Source organism: Carcharodon carcharias, chromosome 17 (genome assembly GCF_017639515.1).
Source record: "Carcharodon carcharias isolate sCarCar2 chromosome 17, sCarCar2.pri, whole genome shotgun sequence".
In the NCBI taxonomy this organism is placed as follows: domain Eukaryota; kingdom Metazoa; phylum Chordata; class Chondrichthyes; order Lamniformes; family Lamnidae; genus Carcharodon; species Carcharodon carcharias.
This window is the reverse complement of record NC_054483.1, coordinates 26,743,610-26,766,833: the sequence shown is the minus strand read 5'-3', so window position 1 is coordinate 26,766,833 and position 23,224 is coordinate 26,743,610. Positions and strand designations below refer to the sequence as shown.

Genomic DNA, 23,224 nt, shown 5'->3' with positions numbered 1-23,224 from the left:
ATAAAGGGGAGCCCGTAGACGTTCTGTACTTGGATTTCTAGAAGGCATTTGATAAGGTGCCACATCAAAGATTATTACGGAAAACAAAAGTGCATTGTGTAGGGGGTAGCATATTAGCATGGATAGAAGATTGGCCAGCTAGTAGAAAGCAGAGATTATGCATAAATGGGTCTTTTTCAGATTGGCAGGATGTGATGAGCCCCACAGGGGTCTGTACTGGGCCTCAACGTTTTACATCAATGACTTAGATGAGGGGAGTGAAGACATTGTAGCTAAATTTGCAGATGACACAAAGATAGGAAGGAAAGTATGTTGTGAAGTCAACATGAGGAGATTGCAGATGGATATAGATAGGTTGGGAGTGAGTGGGCAAAGATCTGGCAAATGGATTTTAATGTGGGAAAATGTGAAGTTGTTCACTTTGGCAGGAAGAACAAAAAAGCAGAGTATTACTTAAATGGAGAACGGCTGCATAATCCTGAGGTGTTCTAGTACATGAGTCACAAAAAGTTAGTATGCAGGTACAGCAAGTAATTATGAAGGCTAATGGAATGCTATCCTTTATTACAATAGGGATTGAACATAAAAGTAAGGATGTTATGCTTCAGTTATACAGGGCATTGGTGAGACAGCACCTCGAGTCGTGCAGTTTTGGTCTCCTTATTTAAGGAAGGATGTAAATGCATTGGAGGTGGTTCAGAGGAGGTTTACTAGATTGATACCTGGAATGAGTGGGTTGTCTTATGAGGAAAGGTTGGACAGACTAGGCTTGTTTCCACTGGAGTTTAGAAGAGCGAGGAGTGATTTGATTGAAGTATACAAGATCCTGAATGGCCTTGACAAGGTGGACATCGAAAGGATGTTTCCTCTTTTGGGTGAGTCCAGAACTAGGGGGACACTGTTTTAAAATTAAGAGTCACCCTTTTAGGACAGAGATGAGGAGAAATTTTTCATGAGGGATTGTGCAACTTTGGAACCCTCTGCCTCAGAAAGTGGTGGAGGTGGGGGTCAGAGTCAGTGAATATTTTTAAGGCAGAGGTAGCTAGATTATTGTTAGACAAGGGAATCAAAAGTTATTGGGGTTAAATGGGAATGCAGAAATCGAAACACAAGATCATCAGCTATGATCTTATTGAATGGTGGAGCAGGCTCGAAAGGCCGAATGGTCTACTCCTGTTACTATTTCTTATGTTCTTATGTATGTGCTTAAAATCATTTTTCTTCTATTCAATAAAGGTTTAATGTAGTTTTGAAAGAAACTTTTAAGACTCGGTGGTTTTATTACTACTGAATTTAAAGCACCATCTCAAAATAAATATGAATTGCAAAACAGTTGTGGCAGTTATTTCAAGTTATCCTTTGGGATTTGAGCAGCTCAGCATTTACCATCAGGGGCTTCAGGAGTGCAAATCTTTAAAACTAAGCATATTGGGTCTGTGCTGATGGTAGCTGGAGGACCAAGGACAGATCTTCACTAAATCACAAAGCTGTTACAGCGTAGGTGACCCATTCATCCTGTCAAGTCTGCACTGGTCCTGTGAAAGAGCGAATCATCTAGTGCCAGATCTGAAAGGATCTTGTGTCATTTTTGACCTGAAGTTAAAATTGAAATAGTGAGTGTGCAGAGAACCTATGTTTACCATGAATAATGGACTGTTTGAATCCAGCTTACTTGGTGGGGGGAGTTATTCAGTTTTTGACTTGACTTAACATAACCTATAAATACTTCCCAAAAGCATTCCTTTCAGGCATGTGTCTGGTGGCTATCTGGTTAGAGAGTTTGGATGAGACCTGAAAGCACTGGGTTTAAGTCTCAGTTAGGGCCATAGACTAAGACAGGAAAGGTTAGATTAATTAATTTAAAGGTGGGGTTAGTGAACTTAGTGCCGAGTAAGATTAAATGCAAACTTGATAACTGGAGGGAGCGCCACTGGATATGGCTGGGGTTTTACTTCCCTCCACAACCAAAAAGTACTCCCAAAAAAATAGTAAAATCCCATTTAGCATCAAGTGTGGGATTTGAACGCAGGCTGATTTTGTTTGAGAGTCATTGCTCTACCACACTGCCACTAAAGCTTTCACTTTAAAAAGCTTCTGGAACTTAAACTTAACATTTTAGTAGCATAGATGGTTTATCACAAAACATATGTACTCAGAGATATTCAGAATGTCACAATAGTCAGTGGTTAAATGGGTAAGAGCACTTATCAAAATGGTTAGTGGACCATGATCCTTAAGATGGTTCGAGTCTTTGCTTATTGCAAATAATTTAATTTACTATTATAATTAATTAAAAAATACATAATTTCAATTAAAAATGCCAAAAATTAAATTGATAGTTAAACAACTGGCATTATTCCGGTGCAGAGGTACACCTGTTTGAAAATGCACAATGACATCACCATTGAGTGAAGCACAGACGTCTCTTGCCAGCAGAACAAACACTCAGTTTTCACAGGACCCAGGTCAGGCTAACATCACTGGGAGACTCTGGCTGCTTAGCTTGCACCGAGACCAGCGGAAAGCTTCCCATCTCACCAGGCGCATTTGGAAGGTGTCCCACATGATACTTTTTATTTAATGGGCACACATTGTCTGATTGTGTTCCCACTCTCTCTCTCTCACCATGGCTCACAGTGGGGGTCACAATGACTCCCATCAGCTCAATGTATTGTGTTATCATTCATTTTCCTGTGACTTTGACATAGCTTCAGAATGCTGTCACTCTGCTGCTGGTTACATGATGACCGACCACCAGCAACTAAGGCAGCATCAGTCCAGTTTGCTGTATTTCCCATCAAAGCACTTCTGTGACATCACAGAGCACAGTACAGAAGGAGGCCATTCTGCCCATTGCCTGCCTGCTTAACTTAAAAGGCAAGATCTAACAAGGGGAGCACACTGGAGCTCAGGCAAAGGTAAAATCAATGTAGAATACAACAGGAAAAGGCTATTTACCACGTTGTGTCTGTGCTTGTGAAGAACTACCTAGGGAGTACCACACAATCTCTGAGCTCAGGGAACTGAAAAATACAGCCTACACACTCAGGGGCTAAAAATATACAGGCACTGCTGCTCTCATTTCTATGCTCTTTCCCCACATCCCTGGAACTTTTTTCTCTTTGTATTTAACCAATTTGCCTTTGACCTCTCCAACTGAATCTGTATCCATTTCTCTTTCCGGAATTGCATTCCAAATCCTAACCACTTATTGCATAAAATAATCTTTCCCTCTGATTTTTATAATCAGCTGCTGGGTATCTGCTTCCACATAAACATTACAATGAATTCCATCTCAGATAAAATAAAGCAAACAGTCTGGGGGGAATTATATTGTGCCAATATAAATGTGGCAAGACATCTTAAAAGACACAGCAACTGAGAAATTCAGACATGTGTGCAAGAAAAAAATGAGCTGTGTTCGAGTGGTGAAGATTGTTGGGAAATACATAAGAACCTAAGAAATAGAAGGGGATGGCCATTCAGCCCCTCAAACCTGCTCTGCCATTCAACATGACCATCTTCTGCCTCAACTCCACTTTCATGCCCAGTCCCTATGTCGCTTGATTTTCTGTGAGACCACTTGCTCTGAGCCTTCAATCTACTCAACGATGGAGCATCCACAACCCTCTGGGAGACACAGTTCCAAAGATTTACAACCCCCTGACGTGAGAGAGATTTCTTCACTCAGTTCAAAATAATCAGCCCCTTACTCTGAAATTGTGCTCCCGTGTTCCCGATTCCCCAGTCAGAGGCAACAATCTCAGTGTCTACTGTGCTGAATTTCCTTCAGAATCATTCTTCTGAGCCCCAGGGTACATCAGCCCAATTTACTTAGCCTCTCATCATTGGAGAGCCCTCTCATCCCAGCAAAGAATCTCATAAATCGTTCCTTAGGTACCTTACGTCCCTGGCTGTATATGGGAAAAGCACTGGTGAATTTTTCTATCAATTGCTTCCTCCTAACTCTGGGAATGAATGGCATTTCTTGCCAACACCACACTGGAATAAACTATGACGACACTTTCCAAATGGCTGATAACCAAAGGAGACTGGCAGAAGAACCAGATTTTTCAACTCAGTCTGGTCACAGTATTCTGAAACCAAATTGGAATATTTAGTTGAAACAGGGAGAAAATGAACCTTTAAATGGAACAAGAATGAGGATATCTATTGGCCCCTCGACCCTGTTCAACCATTTAAGGTTACAACTGGTCTGCAATCTATTCTATATACTCGCCTTTACCCCATACCCCTTCACATCTTTTGTTAACAGCAATCTATCGATTTCAGTTTTAAATTCAATCACTGATCTAGCATCAATTTTCATTTGCGCAAGACAGTTCCAAATGTTTTTTGCATTGGCTAAGATGGGATTGCTAAACTCAATCCATTTTCTAGAAAACTCTTCACACCCCTCTCTCCCCATGATGTGGCAAATATTGCCCATCCCCTTTCATTTTGTGAACAGAAGTTTTAGTAGCTGCATGGACTCAACGACCATTACAGGGAAGTTCCATCTCGTCCTTGGAAGGCAACCTCTTGGCCAACGTCCAATGATTCAATTTCTAAAAGCCAAGGGGAGCCAAGCAATACAAATCCCAAGGTTCAAGTTGCAATGTGCTTTCTACATGGAGTTAGTGCTTCTCAGTTGGAACTGCAGGAGAAGCACAATCAATCCCTGGCTCTCAGAGTGGACAATTAGCATTGGTTATCGTTCCTAATTATATTCCCTGGTACTATTGGCAATCATTTGAGATAGATCCCCCACATGGACAAATACATGGGACTCACACAGCTAGGGAATTTAATCAAGGGCAAGTGCCATTGGTGAGAGTGTACATCTTCAGCACTGCTTGGGATTGGGAGGGAGAAAAAAAAGACACTCACATTCTCAACCTTGATGAATGTGAGATCAGACACATGGTGAAAATGAATCCAGTGGCTGCATAGCTTGCACCGAGACCAGCGGAAAGCTTCCCATCTCACCAAGTGCAACTGTCAGGTGTCCACACAATACTTTTTATTTAATGGGCACACACTGTCTGATTGTCTTTCTCTTTCTTTCTCTCACCATAGCTCACAGTCGGGGTCACAGTGAATCTAAAGTTTCTGCAACAAATTAACTGTCCTCGGGTCACAAAAGAGGGGCCACGGCCACAACTGAGGAGACACCAACACATGAGTTATTTCCAAGAATTGCTAACTCCAAAGCCCTGCCTGTCCAGCCACAAATGTCATCCTTTTCTTTCATGGGGAGGGGGGGGTCTCGCTGCAAGGTTGGTGTGGGCAATATATCAAACAGCTTGGGGAATTTCCTGAGAATGAATTAAACCTTACAAGTTCCAGAGACTCCCAGGTAGAACGAAAGTTTCAACATGAAGCACACAGCACAGGTATCACGTCAATGGCTCACAATCCAAGGCCACCACAGCTCTGGCTGCGATCTGTTTTGGAGTCTGGAATACCAATATGTAGTAACAGGAAAGTATCGTGCTTTCAGTGGAATGATTCTTGCTTTGGTAAAGCAGATCATTCTCATGTATCAAGAACCAACTAGAAAGTGATTTCAGGCTGGACTAGTGTACATACAGAGCTTGCAGTCCCCAAACTCCTCCACCTCCCTCTGCCTCTCCCATGCCTTTCCCTTCTCTGTCGTACCCCTCCTAATAACCTCTGACTCTAATTTCCTCAGCACTATGGGACATTTCCCTACGTTAAGGGTACAATGTAAATGCTGTTTGTTCATGGGCCTGATGCCCTCTATGCGTAACACTACTGAGGTGTAATACACATAGCATGCAGTTGGAATACAAAGCAGATTTTTCTTTTGCAGTTACTTTCACTTTTCTTCAAAGTATTTTTTTAAATTAATTTTTTTGCGTCCATTCTCCTCTGAGAGGTGACAAGTCCCCAGGCAAGGAGGGAAGAAAATGGTAGTGTTGCACTGTGGCTGCACTCATAACTTGGCAGCTACATCTCAACAAAGCAATATATCATTGGAATGTCAAGAGAACATGAGATGTGTTTGTGTTATGATAAGCATCTCAATGTGTTTTGAGATAAAGAATAATCCTATTTCTTTTCACATGGACCCGCTCTTTGACAAAGTAATGGGTGTGTTTCATCCATCTCTTGCTGTCTTACCATCATCAGTTATTCTCCATTGCAATCGTGACAATTTCAGACATTCCTGACCGGTGAAAGCAGATTCCTCCAACATGACATCTCCAGGAGGAAAACAAGACATTTACCTCTATTTGGAAATTTGCAAATACCTTCTCTCAAACCTCCACAAAATAGCTTAAACTAGTTTGAAGACATTAGGGCTCCACATCTCTGGTTACTTGCAGGTTCACTCAGGAAAGGGGAATGGATAGGATCAATTACACAATCAGGGACTTTATTCTGGGAGTGTTCCCTAGAGCTGTGCAGTACTTATGTCCCAAGTTCCCAATTTTCTGAGGAGAAATGTCAGGTGACAGTTTACGGTGAGAATGCATGAAACTGAATGATAAAGATCCCACCAGATTATCTGCTGTATTCATTGCCGTTTTTGCCTCCGCAGTCTTATCAGACTAGATCTCCTTGTGTTAGTAAAAAATTAGGGGGTATTTTACAGTGATTCACTTTCCCAAGAAGACAGAGTAAACAGTTCACTGATGAGGAACATTATGTTTAATTTCTAACTGAGGCTGGCAAAAGGGGCACTGATCTAGTTAATACTTTTAAAAACAATTTGTAACCATTTCCAGCATCCGCAGTATTTTGCTTTTATCTTATGTAACTATTTGATGTTCCAATAGTGATGTGGAGTGGTTTATCAGACCCCATCTGCTTACCTGTGTATTTCAAACTTAGAAGAGGGACCTCCAGTTGCTGAAATTTGCAGACAGACAACTTTAAGTGAGATTCTGATTCAGCAGCTCAGGAATAGTTGCAGTAATGTCAATTTTCCAGTGGGGGCCACTGTCTCCCACAATCGCCAGACACAAAATATCCCCGTCTCTCGAAATTAAAGAACGACTTTAATATTGAGCAAAGTTACCTAGAGCGAGGAAAATGTCAGATATAGAGATATGAACTTCCTCCTGTGGGCTGGATGGAGTTAGGTTTGCATGAAAATGTACTGAACTACTCCTGGAGCATGCAGACATTTCCCATATTCTCCAGCTCTGAAATGGCTCAGGAAAGCACTGAAGACCCAAAATCATCAGCCCGGAAGCATAAAAATTGACAACTAAAATGATAACGGAGAGACAAATAGACACAGAAACAGATAGACAGCACTGGCAAGAGAGAGGAGAGCAAGAAAAGTTGATGTAAAATTAAAGTCCTCAGTGCTGTTTTCTCTTTGAATCCCCTCAAGAACATTCATGTATAGAAACATCTTCACATGATCCAAAATCACACCTTTACATTCGTCCTCCCCAGCAAAGTTCAGGGGAGTAAAAACAGAAAATGCCGGAAATACTCAGCAGGTCAGGCAGCATCCGTGGAGCAAGAAACAGAGTTAGCACTTCAGGTCAATGGCCTTTGTCAGAACCAGGGCAAGTTCTGTCTTCACAGATGCCATCCAGCCCGCTGTGTATTTCAGATCTGCTTTTGGTATTCAAGGTTATGGGAGTAAACTGTGCAGAAGTAGAACCACGGATGCCTGCAGAGAGGTGGGAGTGCTGGCAAACTGGGTTGAGGGTCCTCATCAAAATAAAAACAGAATTACCTGGAAAAACTCAGCAGGTCTGGCAGCATCGGCAGAGAAGAAAAAAAACTCTGTTTCTTGCTCCACCGATGCTGCCTGACCTGCTGAGTTTTTCCAGGTAATTCTGTTTTTGTTGAGGGTCCTCATGATTGGCCCACCCATTGTGTGTCTCTGCAGGGGGTGGGGGGGTGACGTGAAATGGCTGACTGAGGGGGAGGAGCAAAGAACAGAAGAGACGCATGCAGAGCTTGCTGCAAAAAAGGCAAAATAAAACCAGAGGCTTGAAATATCTTGCCTCCAAGAATTTTCAAGTGTTAAGACATTAGACTTGAACACCTAGTGCTGCTACAAATGTAGGAAGTTATGCACAGCAACAGAGCTATTTCCCCACATGATAACAAAATTAGTGGTAAATCTTACGCAGGATTTCACAGTAACCTTCTTGTATCTTCAGGTATAGTCCAGCAGCAGCAGTTGATGCTTTCAATGATCAAGTTTGTCCCTCATCCTGCAGGACTGTTAACAGCCAAATGAATTGTACAATAATTACCTTTGAGAGTAAATCAGTCCTAGTTAAAGAGATAAAAACAAACAGTTCTTTTGAAGGGTCATGAGGACTCGAAACATCAACTGTTTTCTTCTCCACCGATGCTGCCAGACCTGCTGAGTTTTTCCAGGTAATTCTGTTTTGTTCTAGTTAAAGAGACTTGATCGTGCCCTGGCTTCCATCATTTTGTAAATCACATTGGCTTTTAGAATTAAGTCGACAATTTCAGCAAATTGTCTTTCACACAACCCCCAATATTTTGTGGGAAGAAGGAAGTTTGAAACTGGCATTGTGAATTGGACATGCAAAAGTTTACAACAGAAATGAAACATTGAAACATTGAATATTCTTACTGGGCTTGTGAGGATAGATGCTGAGAGGCTGTTTCCTCTGGCTGGAGAGTCTAGAACACAGGGTCAGAGTCGCGGGATAAGGGGTTAGTCATTTAGGACTGAGGTGAGGAGAAATCTTTTCACTCAGAGGGTTGTGAATCTTTGGAATTGTCTACCCCGGGGGGGGCTGTGAATGCTCAGTCGTTGAGTATATTCAAGACTGAGATCAAGAGATTTTTGGACACTAAGGGAATTAAGAGACCAGGGGATAGGGCAGGAATGTTGAGGTGGAAGATAAGCCATGATCTTCTTGAATCTGCTCCGCCATTCAATAAGCCATATTGTCTACTCCTAACCTGAGCTCTATGTCCTTATGAGCCCACTAATGCCACTAAGTGAGTCAACCCTGCCTTGCTTTCACCCTTTCACAAGGAACTTGAAATTGATAGGCAAAATAGGGCCCAAGGACTCAGCTGTCAGGAGGAGGTTGGATACAGCTCCCTCTATTTCCCATTGTGGCCTCATGGCTCTAAGCCATGCACCTTTAGTGGCTGAGAATGATTTGCTTCCAGTCATGCAGCAGTGTCTTGATGAAGCAGCCATTATTGTTAGGCACAGATGACTCACTCTGCCTCCAGCCTGGCCTAGATTGTGATGGCAGCAGCACACCAGAGATACAGCATTCACCACGGGAAGCGAATGCTGCATCTCGCCCACTTTGCATTATCGGTGAATATGCACCTATCACAGCCACAAGAATCAGTATCGCACTCATCCAGTGAGATTTTTATGGAGCTCAGAAGACAAGACATCAATATTATTTACAAACATTACAAAATTACATCTTTTTAAAGCCACTTTTGAGTGCATAATTAAGAACGTTTTATCTGTTTGTGTGTTTTCCTGGAATTAAAAGCGGGAGACATGGGTCAATCAAAGCTACATTTCCCCATCACCCTTAACAGAGTAACTCGACATTCTCATCCTTGCTCACCTTTTCTACCTCCATGGTATTACTGCTGAGTTCCAGTTGGATAAATCAGCAGGTGTTCAGGCACTACTCCAGGGCGAACACCAATGCTACACTCATCATGAAGCAAAGAAGGTAGGTCAGAAACATAAGGCAGAATTTTATGGCCCCATCGTGGCAGGGGCAGGGCCAAAAGATGTGGCAAGCGGTTTGAAACTCCCAGCGGGAGGGGCAGTAAAATTCCACATTTCAAGAGTCAGGTCCTTGGCCCATCACCGTCCCGAAAAATAACTGAAATGCTTCCATTCAATTAGCTATTCCCGGCTCCCGTTGGGATTTGAAAATAACTTTGTAATTGAATTCCCTTCTCGAAGATGAGAGCACAGCAGTTTTGTGCAAGGCTGAGTGAAGGTGACAAAATGTGTGCAGGATTTAAAAACAAAAGAGAAAAGGATGTCCAATCATACTGCCTCGTTCAGCCCCATGTAAAACATAAACCCAATAATTTAAATGCATCTGAAACAACAGACGCCAAAAGATCATGAAGATCTGTCTCACGGGATAGTCAGCAATAACATTCCCCAACTTCAAATTCAAACAATAAAGCAGTCACTAAGAGGTTGGCTTGCCTGTTTGGAGCAGATTGGCAGACTTTGGGAGTCGCTTGTGTAAAGCCTGTAGTTCGGACATCGCTAAAGCCATATCGCAATTTTCTCACCATAAAGTCTATGGATATATTAAAACTATTTGTGTGCTGTTATTGCAGTGCAGATTTCATCAGAGTCAGGTCCTTGACCCATCACCCGTCATTCTCACCATTCCAAAAAATAATTGCAATGCAATTAAATATTGCTGTTGGAATTTGAAAATAACCTTCTAATTGAATTCCCTTCTCAGAGACGAGATGCCCGATTTAAACGCCATTTTCCTCTCTACTAACAGACACTCTCGGATCTGACCGCACAGTGGACAGAGATTCGAACAAACTGAATGTTAAGGGTTCAAGGTAATTGCAACACAATTGGTCAGTTATTCACTCCTCCAAACTATCTTGGCCAGGAGAGGCAAGACAGACTTTCCTGGGCTAGTCATCCAGGATTCCAAACTACACTTCTCAGGATCAACAGGGAATAGCATCCAGGCATGTCTGAAACAGGAAGAACATTGGCTGTAATCTCCTGTCTATCTGTCAAACTGCAGGATTGGCTGAACTCAGAGAGCAGGTCACGCAGTGCCCACCACCTTGAACACAGGAAGTGAAGAGAGGAAGAGGTTAAAAAATGGAGGATCTCCAAATCATTATCCAATAACATTACTGCTCATTCTCCCCTAACAATTCCCCAAGTACACACAAACGTGGACTACTCTGAAAACTCTAAGACTAAGCCCAGCAATGATTCAGTGTGCAGTTTTACACATCACTGTTCTCGTTCAGTCATCTGCCACTATAGAAAGAGCTCGGAGATCATTAAGTTTCGCTTCATTTTCCTTTTCGCGTTGCTCATCAGTAATTCCCTGCTGCTCAATCTGGCCAGTGAGGTCTCCAAATATCTTGGACATTTCCGTATAGTACACGACCTGTAACAGAAATAGAAATGGAATGTGAAACTAATGTTCCCTCAGCATATAATTTAATTTTAATTTCTTTCATGGGATGTGGGTATTCAGCATCGCTGTCTAGGCCAGCATTGGTTGCCCATTGTCCTTGAATTGATTGGTTTGCTCGGCCATTTCAAAGGGCAGTTAAGACCCATTGCTGTCGGTCTGGAGTCACATGCAGGTCAGGCAGTTAAGAATCCTAAAGGGCATTAGTGAACCAGATGGGGTTTTTATAACAGCAGATAACAGTTTCATGATCACCATTACTGAGACTAGCTTTTGAATTCCAGATTTAGTAATCAAAGTCAAATTCCATTAGTTGCCTTGGTGGTGTGTTTGAACCCTTGTCCCCAGGACATTAGCCTAGGCCTCTGGATTACTAACCCAGCAAAATACTCAACCTCCCTCAGACACTGCTGCAACTTCATCGCGATGGCAGGGTCAATCTGCCATTCTGGACAAGAACATTCAAACCAATTGCCATTGGTGCCTCAATTTTGAAATTCTCATCCTCATTTCAAGTCCCTCCATGTCTCCGTAATCTCCTCCAGCCCAAAATGCTCCAAGATCTCTGCACTCATCTAATTCTGGTCCCCAATTTTAATCAATCCACCACTGGTGGCCAAGCCTTCAGCTGCCTGGAACCTAAACTCTGGATTTCGCTCTGAAAATTTCTCTTTCTTCCTTTAAGATTCTCCTTAAAACCTGCCTCTTTGACCAAGCTTTTAGCTCTCTGCCCTATTATGTCTTCATCTAGTCCGATTTTGCTTTGTAACACTCCTGAGAAGTGCCTTGGGATTTTCTTTCGTTCAAGGTGCTATATAAATCTAATTAATTGCTGTTGCTCTGCTGTGCTGCCTCATATTTGAGCAGCAAGCCTAATACAGAGTCACAATTATGCTGCGTACTTGTGATTCTGCGCACAAATCCTATTGTTTGGCGCTTGTTGACTGAATGAGTGCTGCCCCACCAATTGGCATTTCAGGACTCACCAAGTGCATCTCAAATGTGACCACTGTTAAAAGGTAGGAAACGTGGCAGCAAATTCACACTCAGTAAACTCCCACAAACAACAATGTGATCACGACCAAATTATCTGTTTCAGGGATCAAATATCAGGGACACTGGGGAGGACTCACCTGCTCTTCTTCAAAACAGTGGCCACGAGATCTTTTACATCCACCTGAGAAGGTAGACAGGGCCTAGCTTTCACCCCTCGTCTGAAAGCCAGCACCTCTGACAGTGCAGCATTCCCTCAATACAATAATGGAGTGTCAGCCTGGATGGTGTGCTCAAGTCTCTGGAATGGAGAACTGAACTCACCACCTTCTAGCTCCAGAGGTGACAGTGCTGTCAACTGAGCCATGGCTGTCACATTCCATGGTACAGGCAACTCTCTCTCAAGTCATGGAAGCAGAGTTATAGGCCGTCAGCTGAGTTTTATACTATGTTACATTCAGAATGTATGAAATTGGAGCTGCAGGAGGCTGTTCAGTCATCTGAACCTGCTCTATTACTCAATGAGAGCTGGCATTCCCTCCATAACCTCACTTTAAGAAGCTCCTTAAACCCTAGCTTTTGACCACGTTTTTGGTCATCTGATCTAATTCCTCATGTGACTTGGTGTCACTTTTTATTTCCAAATACTCCTGGTGAGGCACCTTGGGAGGCTTTATACATTAAAGGCACTATATAAAGATAAATTGTCTGGGTGTTGTCTAAGTACCAGACCCGTACCCGGACGTGTGCCGAATTTGGGGATTTTACGGATTTTGGGTCCTTGGCCTGGCATGTACTTATAATACATGAAATAAAGTATGAAAAATAAAGAACAAAAGGCTTTCAAATTGCGACCCAGTGCGCCAGCTTCGAACATAACCAGTTTTCAGGTGCTTCCAGATTTTGGGACGCCAGATAAGGGGCCTTCAGCAACAAAGCTGAAATCCACTGGAAACCCGAGACAAACTGTGCAAAACCCTGCACTGACCAAAGATAATCTGGGGAATTCACAGCAACAGGAGCCTCCCACACCTTTTCAGGCTAGACTTCTCAAGATTGTTTACAACACGCAATCTTGAAGTTGCCAGGATGTGGAACGACCTTTCTAAAAGCAGATAGTGTCAATCTGACATGCACCCAAAAAAAAAATCATCAAGATAAGCCATCAAGATAAGCCTCCCTTCAGCAGGTATATCACTGAAGATCAACTAGCTAGAGCTGGGACAAGCATCTTGTAAACTCATGATCTGCGCTACGAGGGGAAGCAAAATAAAGTCAAATGGCACTTTTTTCAGTTTCAGGAGCACACTGGCTCTTCCAGAGCATGACACAGGCCTTCAGACTGCTCAAAATTCAAGGCAGCTGATCTGAAATGAGTCATATGGAAGAAACCAACGCTTCTTTTTGAATCCACCCAGCTTCTCTATGTGGGATCAAGTGGCGATGACCTCGGTAAATAGTGCCATGACTGAATAAGGGCAAAATGTTGTCATTCTGGATGCAAACCTGGATTTCCAATTACTTCTCAGGGTAATGACAATGAGGTCAGCTGGATAACGGTTAACACATATCAAAGGAAGAAGTTGTAGACAGAGCACTTCTGATCAATTCTGATCAGCTACGTAGAGTTTCAGTGGTTAGGCAAAGGCCATCAGATAATACCTTCCACCTAAGAAGAGACAAAGCTAACACTTAACCTTCTTTTGTGTTATGCTGCATATAGCAAGTAAGCAGAGATTCAACTGAGAGACAACTGGAGATCTTCCCTGACAGGCCCTGGTAACTTAACCCAGAGACCGGTGACTATACCCCGGCTGTCTGAGTAGCTTGAACAAGGGAAGAATCCAACACTTTTATGTAAAAAAGAGAGAACAGATTTTAAAATGTTGGAGAAGCTGAAGAAACTAGTGACCAAAAGCTTGAGGATAAACTCTTGCTTACTTCTTCAATTGGCATTTGGCAGTTAAACAAATGAATAAGAATCTACACTGAGGTGAAATCCTAATTTTGAATCATTTTTCAGAAGCACTATTTGATGCGAGTCCAGCTAACTACTGAACAAATAATGAACTGGACCGAAACTATACAGAAAGCATTATCCTTTTTCGTTTTGAGAGAGAGAACTGTTAATTTGTAGGTTTCTCTAAAGGCAGTCACTTGACATTTGCTGGAGAGACAGCATTGATAAATCAATAGTTAACTGTACTGACAAACAAATTCAGATGAGAAATCAGTTGCTCCAGAAAGACAGTCAAAAATAAAGAGCTTTTGTTTCATATCTTACTCCAAAGAACAAATATGGATTCTGTACGGTAGGCATTGGAATATTGAGATTTGACCCCCTCAATTATTTGAAGAAAAATTGTGTCAGACACGTACGAGACATTTCAAGATTTTTCAGCCTAACAAAACCAGGAACGCATTGTATTCTCATTCGATAACATCATAATCTAACACTCACTGCCCATTTCAGTATTCGGTGCAAAACAAAAACACAAGAATTAGCAGCAGGAGAAGGCCATCCAGCTCGTCGAGTCTGCTCCACAATTCAGTAAGATCAAGGCTGATTTGACTGTGGTCTCAACTCCACTGTCCTGCCTGTCCCCAATACTCTTGACGATCAAAAATCTGTCTAACTTGTCCGTGAATATATTCAATGACCCAGGCTCCGCTGCTCTCCGGGGAAGAGAATTCCACAGAATAGCCACCCTCAGAAAAAAAATCTTCTCATCTCAGTCTCAAATGGAAGACTCCTAATTTTTAAACTGCGCCCTTCGTTCTCAATTCCTTCTCAGCATCTACTCTGTCAAGTCCCCTCAGGGTCTTAGATGTTTCAATCAGATCACTTTTCATTCTCCAAAACTCCACTGGGTGTAGGCCCACCCTGTTGTCAGGATAATGAAGGAAAAACACTGAATTGCATCAGGAAATATTGTACTTTAAAAAGTAAAACCAGGATTTTTTTTAAAATGCACACAAGCCACTGGCTGGAATGCTGCAAGGTGACTCCCTAAGGGAAACAGAACCCCATCCTGTTGCCAGATAAGGTACTTCTAAAGACATTCAGAAGCTAATTTCTCCCTCCGGTAGAGACAATGGGACATAATGGGAGATGAGCATCATCTCATCAAGAAATCCTATGAGCAATGCTCAGACAGGTTTGTGAATTCACTTCCCACTTGATATACAAAGAAGGGGCTAAAAGTGAGTTGAAAAGCTGCCCCACTGTGTCTGTTGGTTGGTGTTTTGAGAAAGAGAGAAAGTGCTGGAAGCTTGACTCAAAAATAACAGCCACACAAAGTAACCTGCAAATCACCATCTCGCAGGTATCCCGATCTCTCTCCCTCTTTATCAAATTCAACTCTACTAGAACATCCAAACTGACTATTCATCTAACGGAGTCAACTCTATTGGAACCTCGAAACCAACTATTCATCTATCAGAGTCAATTCTACTGGAATCTCAAATCGCAATGCTCAATCATCTACTCCCCACGAGTCAAGAACTGTTCCGTATACCTTTTTTAAAATATATATATCTATATTCACTTACTTCAAGCTAAATTCTTAGTTTTAACCTGCATGCAGTTTATCCTTTCTTGCCTTTAGTAGTTAATAAACCTATTCTTAAAGTTTAACTCAAGAAAGTCTGATCAAATTGGCTCCTTCAAAGCCAGAATGATTGGGTCGGAGGAAAAAGGGATCTGCAAAAGGGATCCTTGTTAGATTAAATATTGTTGAAATCAACAGAATGAGGGGTGGGGGAGGCAGTGCTGAATAAAGACAGGGAGCCGGTTCATCCTTCCTCACCTGGGAAATAACAATTTGGGAGTGTCCCAGCCAGTGGAAAATTGAGGGGTCTCACCTGGATTAACAACTTTGGGGAACCTCACCTGGGGGTGGGTGGTAACACGATACAATCTTTCCTCACAAGATAAGTCCTTCATCCCAGGGATCAGTCCAATCAACATTCTCTGAATTGCTTCCATTGCAAGTCTATCCTTCTGTAAGTAAGGAGGCCTTACCTACCTTGCAAGGGAGATACCACAGTTTACCTATGGTCAAATATGAAACACATCAGCACATTGCACCACTGGATTTAGCTGCGTTCAGGAGATCTCAGTTTTTTTTTCAAAATTCTGACTGTCCCACTAACTGCCCTTGACACAAGAATTGTCAGGTTTTATCTGGACTGACTGAGGAATATTGTTGTAGGGTAATGCTCTATTTCAGGGTTGAGGTGTGAGATAAGACAACAGCACTACAATACTTTGACCACATGTTTTCAGCTTTCTGAATGTAATAAGGGCTGGGGAGGAATCAATAGTCAGGATGAAAAGTTGAATTGACCAAGCAATGAGAGGAATATACACTTCAGAATTCTACTCTTTTCTTCAGATCTCTGAGCATTTTACATTTGGAGAATGCATTCTTTGCCATTGCTATTCTAGCTCTGATCTCTTTGTGACAGTGCTCATTTTCTGATAAGATGCTTCCCAGGTACTTCAATTATGGTAACTGTTGCAGCTGTTGACTATTTATCTTGATCTCCACTTTCCCATCATTATTTCCTCTAATATTCAGACTTTGGTCTTTTTACATTAATTTTTATTCTGTAAACTTTCACCACTTCATTCAATGTATCCATCAGGATCATCAGTATCTGTAGATTTCCTGTTCTCTTAGACATTGGGGCCTGGTCATCTGCAAATCTCATCAATGGACCTCTGACTTTTCCACCTTTCTGTCCTTCATCCTGTGCTTCTTTTATCACAGATTCCACATAGTTGTTAAAGAGTAATGGTGATCGCAGACAGCCTCATCTTACATCACACGTGAGTGCACCAGGTTTGAGTTTCACAGAATACTGTTGATTGTAGCAGTCTGTCCTATGCACAGAACTACGATCATTCTGTTATCTCCAGCTCTTAGCAGAGTTTTTGTCAGGTCACCCAGTCAAACGCTTTTTTCATCATCCACAAAGCAGGTGCACACTTCTTGCTGATATTCTATACTTCTTTTGTTTAACACCCTCATCATTGCTGTAGCCTCTCTAGTTCTACAACCCTTCTTAACACTGAGCTAAGCTTGGGATGCATGAGATCAAAATTATGGTGCATTGCTCTTCACATTGCATGGTACTTGCCTTCTTCTCCAATGGGACCATCATGCTCCTCAAAGAAGCCACCCGGCCATTCTCCCTTAGTGTCCATCTCCTTACAGAAGTTCATTCTCTTTTGCCATGCCTCTGTAATTTCTGCAGGCATTCCATCACATCCATCCAATTTTCCTCCTTTTGCTTCTTTTATAGTTCAAAATATTTCACACTCCAAAAGTTCAGGTCCAAAATCATTCATGGGAAATGTTGTCTTGTTTCTCTGATCTTAGTTCTGTTGCCTTGACATCTTTGACATAGAGGCATTCAATGTGATCTGGCAGTGTCGTGTTATATGGGCTGAAATGTGGACCTTGAGAAAAATGACTAGAAGGTTGTGAAATGAGGTTCTAGGGAAGGATGGAGCGGCTCAGTGTGTGGGGAGCACAAGAGCAATGAAGAAGTTGTCAGGACGGTAGAGGAGGAAAGGTCCTTGGTGAACATCATCAAGAAAAGGTAACAAGGTTAGACTGGCCTGATGTGGACCAAGAGGGAGAAGGACATGATATTATATTACTTGAAGTTTAAAATGAAAGGCTCTTACAAGCAACTGAAAGAGAAAAGTGTTAAACTACGAGGTGTGGAGAAATAAGCAGAGGAACTGCCCTTTGGCAGGTCACTGGTACTATTTTTCAGAATGTTTCTCGTTATCACATTTCATCAACTTAATCTATTAAGCACAGCTAATTCTATGACAGGCACAAATTTATATGAATAAGACAATAATTTTTGGAACACTGAGATTTGGAGTTAAGATTTCTCATGTGAGCTCAATGGGCCAAATGGCCTCTTTCTGGCCATGTTGACTTTATGACCCCAACATTGCAGAACAAAGCTTGGGATACTTGATGTCAATGGCTCTATATAGTGTACCCTAAAATGGTCAGTGCTCCCTCTCACCCCACCACCTGAAAAGTCTGCACACACTTCAAGACTGGCGTGTCGGGGTAGGCATGAAGCAACAGAAAAAGCCACACAACCAGAGATAAGGTTCAGTTTTAATGATAATAGTGAAGATTCTTTGACTGTTAAAGGTTAAGCACTTTTAATCTCTGCTGCAGCAATGACAGAAAAGCTCAATGAACTCAGTGTACCCCTCCCACACTTGCGCAGACCAAAATGCTTACTTTCATCACAACTCCAGGACAGAGCAAAGTGTTTTCCATCCCGGTTTTGAAATGTAGTCCCTGTTGAAATGTCAGAAATAAAGTGGCCAATTTTCACACAGCTAGCTCCAACAAACAGCAATGTCATAGTGACCAGTGATGTTGTTTTCTTAGTTAGGTTGGTAGAAAGATAAATATAGGTCCAGGCGCCAAGGAGAAGCTGAGGGAACATTTAAGGCCTCGGTTTAACAATACACACACGGTATTGCACTGTGAGCGTCAGCCCAGTCTGCTGAAGTCCCTGAAGGAGACTTGAACCCACAAGCTTTCAATTCAGGGGCAAGAGTGCGACATACTGACCCAGGACCAACACATAAAAGCCAGCCCCATAAAATGCAACAACTATTATATTCATAACAGTGCAACCAAAATAAGTAACATGACTCTTAGTTATGTTTGGAGAACAACAAATGTGGGTCAACGATAAGAATCATATCCTGAAATGTCTATTGCAGCGATGCTTCCACCATAGTCGTACACACACTCTTCTCACACGGAGATTTTCGTAGGCCATTAGTCAAAATTCCATGCCATGTTCATGCTTTTGGGCTGAATGGAGGGGTTCAATCTCAGAACGGATGATTGCTCAACTAACACCTCAAGTCAGTGCACAAGCATGACACTGAGTTAGTCCAGTTTGGGGGTAAATTTAACAAGCCCTGCACTTGATTGCACTTAGAGAGCTTCTGAACACATGTTTGTGGGTGTTGCCATCATTTAGCAGAAAGGTCTGTATACATACAGGCTGGGTGAAGGAGGGCAGAAAGTCCTCCTTGTTTGTAGAGTGGTTTGTAGAGGCCTCCAGAAATGTCAAAAGAACTGCTGTTTTGTGTTTATTTTTCAAACTTTTATTCCACACTCAGATTTGAGCCAACAGGAAATTGCAGGGAGGAACAGGGATCAACTTTAGTGACTGACTCAGAAAAGGAACGAGGGGGCTCAATCTCCTTTTCCTGATTAAAAAAAAATTATATTTAAATCTTTACATGTCAGACCGAGTAATTATTTAATCTGGGCATCTTGGTTGAAGACTTTCTTTAAATAGCCCTGGCTAAATTAGGATGCAATCGGCTTTCATCAGAAAAATTGTGTGTTTTATTTCGTTTTGCAAAGTTGACACGAAGTGGCTTTGAATCAAGCTATTAAAAACCATCAGCTCCAGAGCAGCATGCCAGCTGCCTCCAAAAACCATCAGCTCCAGAGCAGCATGCCAGCTGCCTCCAAAAACCATCAGCTCCAGAGCAGCGTGCTGGGCGCCTCCAAAAACCATCAGCTCCAGAGCAGCATGCCAGCTGCCTCCAAAAACCATCAGCTCCAGAGCAGCATGCCAGCTGCCTCCAAAAACCATCAGCTCCAGAGCAGCATGCCAGCTGCCTCCAAAAACCATCAGCTCCAGAGCAGCATGCCAGCTGCCTCCAAAAACCATCAGCTCCAGAGCAGCGTGCTGGGCGCCTCCAAAAACCATCAGCTCCAGAGCAGCATGCCAGCTGCCTCCAAAAACCATCAGCTCCAGAGCAGCATGCAAGCTGCCTCCAAAAACCATCAGCTCCAGAGCAGCATGCCAGCTGCCTCCAAAAACCATCAGCTCCAGAGCAGCATGCCAGCTGCCTCCAAAAACCATCAGCTCCAGAGCAGCATGCCAGCTGCCTCCAAAAACCATCAGCTCCAGAGCAGCATGCCAGCTGCCTCCAAAAACCATCAGCTCCAGAGCAGCATGCCAGCTGCCTCCAAAAACCATCAGCTCCAGAGCAGCGTGCTGGGCGCCTCCAAAAACCATCAGCTCCAGAGCAGCGTGCTGGGCGCCTCCAAAAATCATCAGCTCCAGAGCAGCATGCCAGCTGCCTCCAAAAACCATCAGCTCCAAAGCAGCATGCTAGCTGCCTCCAAAAACCATCAGCTCCAAAGCAGCGTGCTAGCTGCCTCCAAATTGCAGCTCTGATGGTGAAATGTGAGCTAACAAGGCACTTCCTTCATCACTTTCAATTCAGCGAATTTAAAACTTGAAATTTGAAATCAGAATTTCTCTAAATGAGCAGAAAGGACTATCCAACACATTCAGCATTCACTTTGTCTCCAACACTCATCTTCCTTTTTCGAATGTTTAAATGCATCATTGTCACACAATATGCCCTCAACCATCCTGGTTGAAGACTCTCTCCTGACAGCTTTCTGCCATGCTCACAGCACTGACACTATAAACAACATCCTCTGTGACTATCACCAAGGACTTACTGTCCTTCCACACACTGCTGGCCACCCCCATGCTGCGTGAACATCTACTCCCTGGTCCATCTTTCTTCACCTTAACTCACACAATCACCATGGAGCTCAACTCTACTTGTCCACCTCCTTGTTTGACCCTACTTCCCCAACTGCTTTTCCAATACGAAGGGCTGAGTAAGCTGAAGCACCCTTTAGCTAACTGTTGGCAGAAGCAAAGCCATTTTCTTCAGCCCACACCAACAGCTGAGCACATCTGGGTTCAGTTCCACCAAGCCCAGAGTTGTGTAGCTCTGCAGTAGAGTTCAATCCCCAGCTCATTTTCCTCCCCAGTGTTTAACCTTATTTACTGTTTTTCACTGAAGAACAATCAATGCCTGTGCCCACCCTTATTTTTTCCCCTCTGCTGTTGATGTCTTCATCTTCAGATGACTTTTTCCTTTCAAACCTCAATGCCTTCACGAATTACAGCTCACTCAAAAAATTATAGGCTATCCCATTCTCACAAACACAACGCAAGTTCCCAGCGAACTGATACTCCCAGCGAGTTCCTCAACCTCGACCTGGCTGCAAGCTATGTCACCAAGTATTATAAACTTAACATATTCACTCGAACATTCATCAGGCATGTCATTGATCTAACTGGAACACTGCGATGCTTACGTGGAAGACCCTGTTGCTGGAGCTGCTTTCCTATTAATTGTACAAATACAGTGGGAGAGAGAGAGTTGAGCCAAAATTTCTCAACTTTCTCCAACATCGAAAAGGCATCTGGGAGCTTTGCCCCAATTTCTCTTTATGAAGATGTTGCATTCCTCATTGGGGTTTGGTTTCAGTCGTGATTTTTTAAAAATTATTCATTCATGGGATGTGGTCATCGCTGGCTAGGCCAGCATTTATAGCCCATCCCTAACTGCCCTTGTTCAGAGGGCATTTTAAGAGTCAACCACATTGCTGTGGGTCTGGAGTCACGTGTAGGTCAGACCAGATAAGGATGACAGATTTCCTTCCCTAAAGGACATCAGTGAACCAGATGGGTTTTCACAACAGCCACTACTGATTACTGCTTTGGGGGAGGCGGTGGCATAGTGGTATTGTCACTAGACAGGTAATCCAGGGGTAATGCTCTGGGGACCTGGGTTCAAATCCCACCACGGCAAATGGTGGAATTTGAGTCCAATAAAAATTAAAAGTCTAATTATGACCGTGAATCCATTGCCAATTGTCATAAAAACCCATCTGATTCACTAATGCCCTTTAGGGAAGGAAATCTGCCATCCTTACCTGGTTTGGCCTACATGTGACTCCAGACTCACTGATGGGCAAGTAAATGCTGGCTGAGTCAGTGAAGCCCACATCCCATGAACAAATTTTAAAAAACAATCGACAATGGCTTTATGGTCATCATCAGACTTGTAATTCCAGATTTTTATTGAATACAAATTTCACCATCTGCCGCATTGGGATTTAAATCCGGGTCCCCAGACCATTACTCAGTCCAGCCACAATACCACTAGCTCATCTCGATACCACCTCAGTTCATGATCTCAAATATTAAGCTTACATCACTGTTTACATATATATAGATAACAAGCTGGCAATTTGTGTTCCAAGTTATTGCGCTGTTCCCAATCTACTGATCACACAAAATCCATGTAAAGTACCATTTTTCTATAGCATGTGCCTCTCTGTGGACACAAACAGGAACAGAGAGGGAAGAATCCTGTAATATTCACAGATTCTCATCAACCCAATGGGTTGTCTGAAGTACTAAACTGCTCCACACATCGATTACGGTGTTACTATGTGCTTCCAGTTCCTCCTTCTCTCCTTATCTCTGGTGGGGTCATCAGAGGATGTGTTTCCCCATTCAACAGGAGGCAAAGGAAAGAGAAAATAAATGCTTAACAGCCTAGAACTAGCACATACACAGGCTGCTTACACAGTGGCACAGACAAGGTGTTAAATCGATCTGGTGTTGGCTTTGATCATATTTTGCCTTTTGAGATTCGATGCCCTTGTGTGCAGGGATTGTATAAAACTAGTGTGCAGTGTCAATGGGCAACGTTTTGCTGCCTTTTAAATGGTTATTACATTGCAATTTGAACAGCATGCATGTATACAGCAAGCATCTCTTCAGTCAGCAGCAGTTGTGAAGCAGTGGAATGACTTCAGCTTTAGCAGGATCAATAATAGATGTTGAGGAATAGTCTAAAAATTCTGCAGTGATATTTCTTACACCACACTGCCACCATCCATTCCATTCCACTCAGATAAATCTCTTCAGTGTCAACTTAACTTACCTCTTGTAAAATTTGGGTCAAGCACCTTCATCCCACACAGTTACATTGCTCAGCTTGTCTCTAGCTACCTACTAATGGTAGTGTGGGCTGCAGTGAGTAACACTGCTGTGACTGGCTTGTGAACTTCACCCAAGGCAGCCTCCACATCCAGGAAAACATCAGGTATCCAAATCACATCATGAAGAAATGCCCTGTTGCTGATGTTCCCTCCCTCCAGCTGGGCTTACATTTT

General features: G+C 42.7%; 1 protein-coding gene across 1 annotated transcript in view; it reads right to left on the bottom strand.

Moving 5' to 3' along the window:
* Window positions 1–9,355: 9,355 nt before the first annotated feature.
* The window catches only part of bin3 (bridging integrator 3), a 128,462-nt gene continuing 114,593 nt past the window's right edge, over window positions 9,356–23,224 (bottom strand). The window contains exon 9 of the mRNA XM_041210347.1: window positions 9,356–11,129. Within this exon, the coding sequence (XP_041066281.1) occupies window positions 10,983–11,129 (147 nt within the window). The 3' untranslated portion in view covers window positions 9,356–10,982. The remainder of the gene's footprint in view (window positions 11,130–23,224) is intronic.